Genomic DNA, 2,266 nt, shown 5'->3' on the forward strand with positions numbered 1-2,266 from the left:
ATCCAGTTACCTACATGGCACCTAGACCAGATGGACCCCTACAAATCAGGGTCAGGATACCTAAATATCACTCGTAATGACTGGAATATCCCTTTTAGGTGACTTCCTCATATATGGAGTCTATGGGGAAATGTATCTCAACAACCTCTAAACCGTTTGCACATTTTTGGAATCCCAAGCTCTCGAATTAAGGACCAGATAATAGAACTATTTCTGTGTGTCCTTTAAGGGTTGATTTTGATCCAGCTGTTGACCACGTAAAACGCGGCATGGAGAGGCTGGGTGAACTTGTTTCTGAAGGCGAAGAGTAGCTCTACTGGGGAGCAGATCCTGTAGAAGGAGAGTGTGCCGAGATCGTAATCCAGATACACCGCCACGGAGGACATGGAGGATGTGTCATACTCGATCTCCCGACACACTGAATCGTAACAGGCCACCACGCAGTCTTCACTCCAGGTCAGGCACCAGGACTGCTTGTTGTAACCTAGAAACGCATCTAGGCCATTCTTCATGATGGAGGGATAGGCGACGCCAACACTCTTCACGCCTTTCTTGCCAACTTTGACTTCCCAGTAGTGTCGTCCAGAAGAGAAGGCCAACTCGCTGAGAACGTGACTGGTTTTAAATTGCCCTGGCTTTGGTTTATTTTGGTTGCTTGTAATTGATCTGTAGGTCACAGCCTTGCGGTTGGCCGACACCCTGAGGTAGTTGCTCGCCGTGGAGCTATTAAGCAGCACGTCAACTTTCCACTTTATGTGAAGGCATTGAGAGGTCAATTGCATTGGAAGGGATTTTGCAAAACTTTTAAAACTCTTCTCAAGTTTAAGGAAGACAAGCAGAAAGTCAAACCGGACATCTAAGAAGGACAAGCCGGCATGGTGGACCGTCTGCAGCTTAGAGTGGAGCTTGTTCTGGAGAAGGAGCACCAGATCATCCTGGTTACACATAGCCTCGATCTGCCTTATCTCCTCGGACAGCTGTTCTTCCTTTATCTCTAGAGAAACTATTTCATCTGATGCTTTCTTAAAGAGTTCCGCTTCTTGAAGTTTAATATCAGCTTCCACGTTAGCCGCTGCTTCTCGCATGCAATTCAGAAGGCCACAGCATAACGATCTGATCACAGCGGTTAACTCTTTCGCCGCCTCTTTGTTTCTGCTTATCACCTCCTTCAAACAGTTTGCTTTTTTCTTAAGCGTTTTGACTTCAGTGTGCATGTGGTTCACGATCTTTTGAAGCTCCTCCCTTCTTTGACAAGAGGCGACCTCCAGCAACTCCACCGCGTGACCTCGGTGATCGCCAGTTAGGCAAGATGTGCAAATGAGAGTCTTTTCCTTCAGGCAGAAGAACTTAAGGATTTCACAATGGGTGCTACAGATCCTGTTCTGCAGCGTGGACGTGACGTCATCCAACGAGTGCTCCTGCTGTTTGCTGTGGACCTCGAGGTGCTTCGCGCACAAAAAAGATTCACGGTGAAGGCAGGCTTTGACGGCAGGGCTGGGATACTGCAGGCAGTAGGTGCATGAGGCTTCCCCGAGACGGAAGTGATTCTCAACTGACTTCCAGTTCTGAGCGATGCTCTGCAGCTTGCTGTTGATGGCCAGCGGGTCATTGGTCTGTGACGTTTGCTTGCACTCCGGGCAGCGGTATGTGCCACTACAGCTCTGCTCACTAATGTAAGTCTTGATGCAGCCGCTGCAGAAGCTATGTCCGCAGTGCAGCATCACGGGGTCGCTGTAGATGTCCAAGCAGAGGGAGCAGATGATCTCCTTCTTTAGGAACGTGTACGCCATTGCTAGCGGCTTGGAGCAGAATACGGCAAGAGGTAATTATCTAGAGACAAAAACGCAAAAAAATAAATAAATCAATTAGGTCCCAACATACATGTTTCACTGTTCTCACAGGGAATTCGGGCGTGTACTGTGGGGGGGACCCCTGTAGCAGCCAGAAGCCTCACAGCAAGAGATAGGTGTGATCTGTCAGATGAAGGGGATATATGGCTGATTTCATGTACAGAAAGGGGTCAAAGAACAGAAATGAGCCCCATAGTGACCGCCCATACGCCTTTATAGTGGTCATTAACCCCTTAGTGAGGGAGCTTTTTTGCTTTTTTCCCCATTTTTGTTTTTTCCTACTCCCTTTTAAAAAATCGTAGCTCTTTATTTATCCATCGACGTCGCTGTATGAGGGCTTGTTGTTTTTTGCGGGACGAGTTGTATTTTTCAATGGCACTATTTATTGTACCATATAATGTACTGAAAAACTTTTT

The 2,266-nt window shown here is 47.4% G+C and overlaps 1 protein-coding gene across 1 annotated transcript; it reads right to left on the minus strand.

Moving 5' to 3' along the window:
* Nucleotides 1-224: 224 nt before the first annotated feature.
* LOC136628695 (tripartite motif-containing protein 60-like) lies at nt 225-1,790 on the minus strand. Its single transcript, XM_066604799.1, has one exon. The coding sequence runs from the start codon at nt 1,788-1,790 to the stop codon at nt 225-227; it is 1,566 nt and encodes a 521-aa protein (XP_066460896.1).
* Nucleotides 1,791-2,266: the final 476 nt, after the last annotated feature.

This window comes from Eleutherodactylus coqui, chromosome 5, assembly GCF_035609145.1.
Source record: "Eleutherodactylus coqui strain aEleCoq1 chromosome 5, aEleCoq1.hap1, whole genome shotgun sequence".
NCBI lineage: Eukaryota > Metazoa > Chordata > Amphibia > Anura > Eleutherodactylidae > Eleutherodactylus > Eleutherodactylus coqui.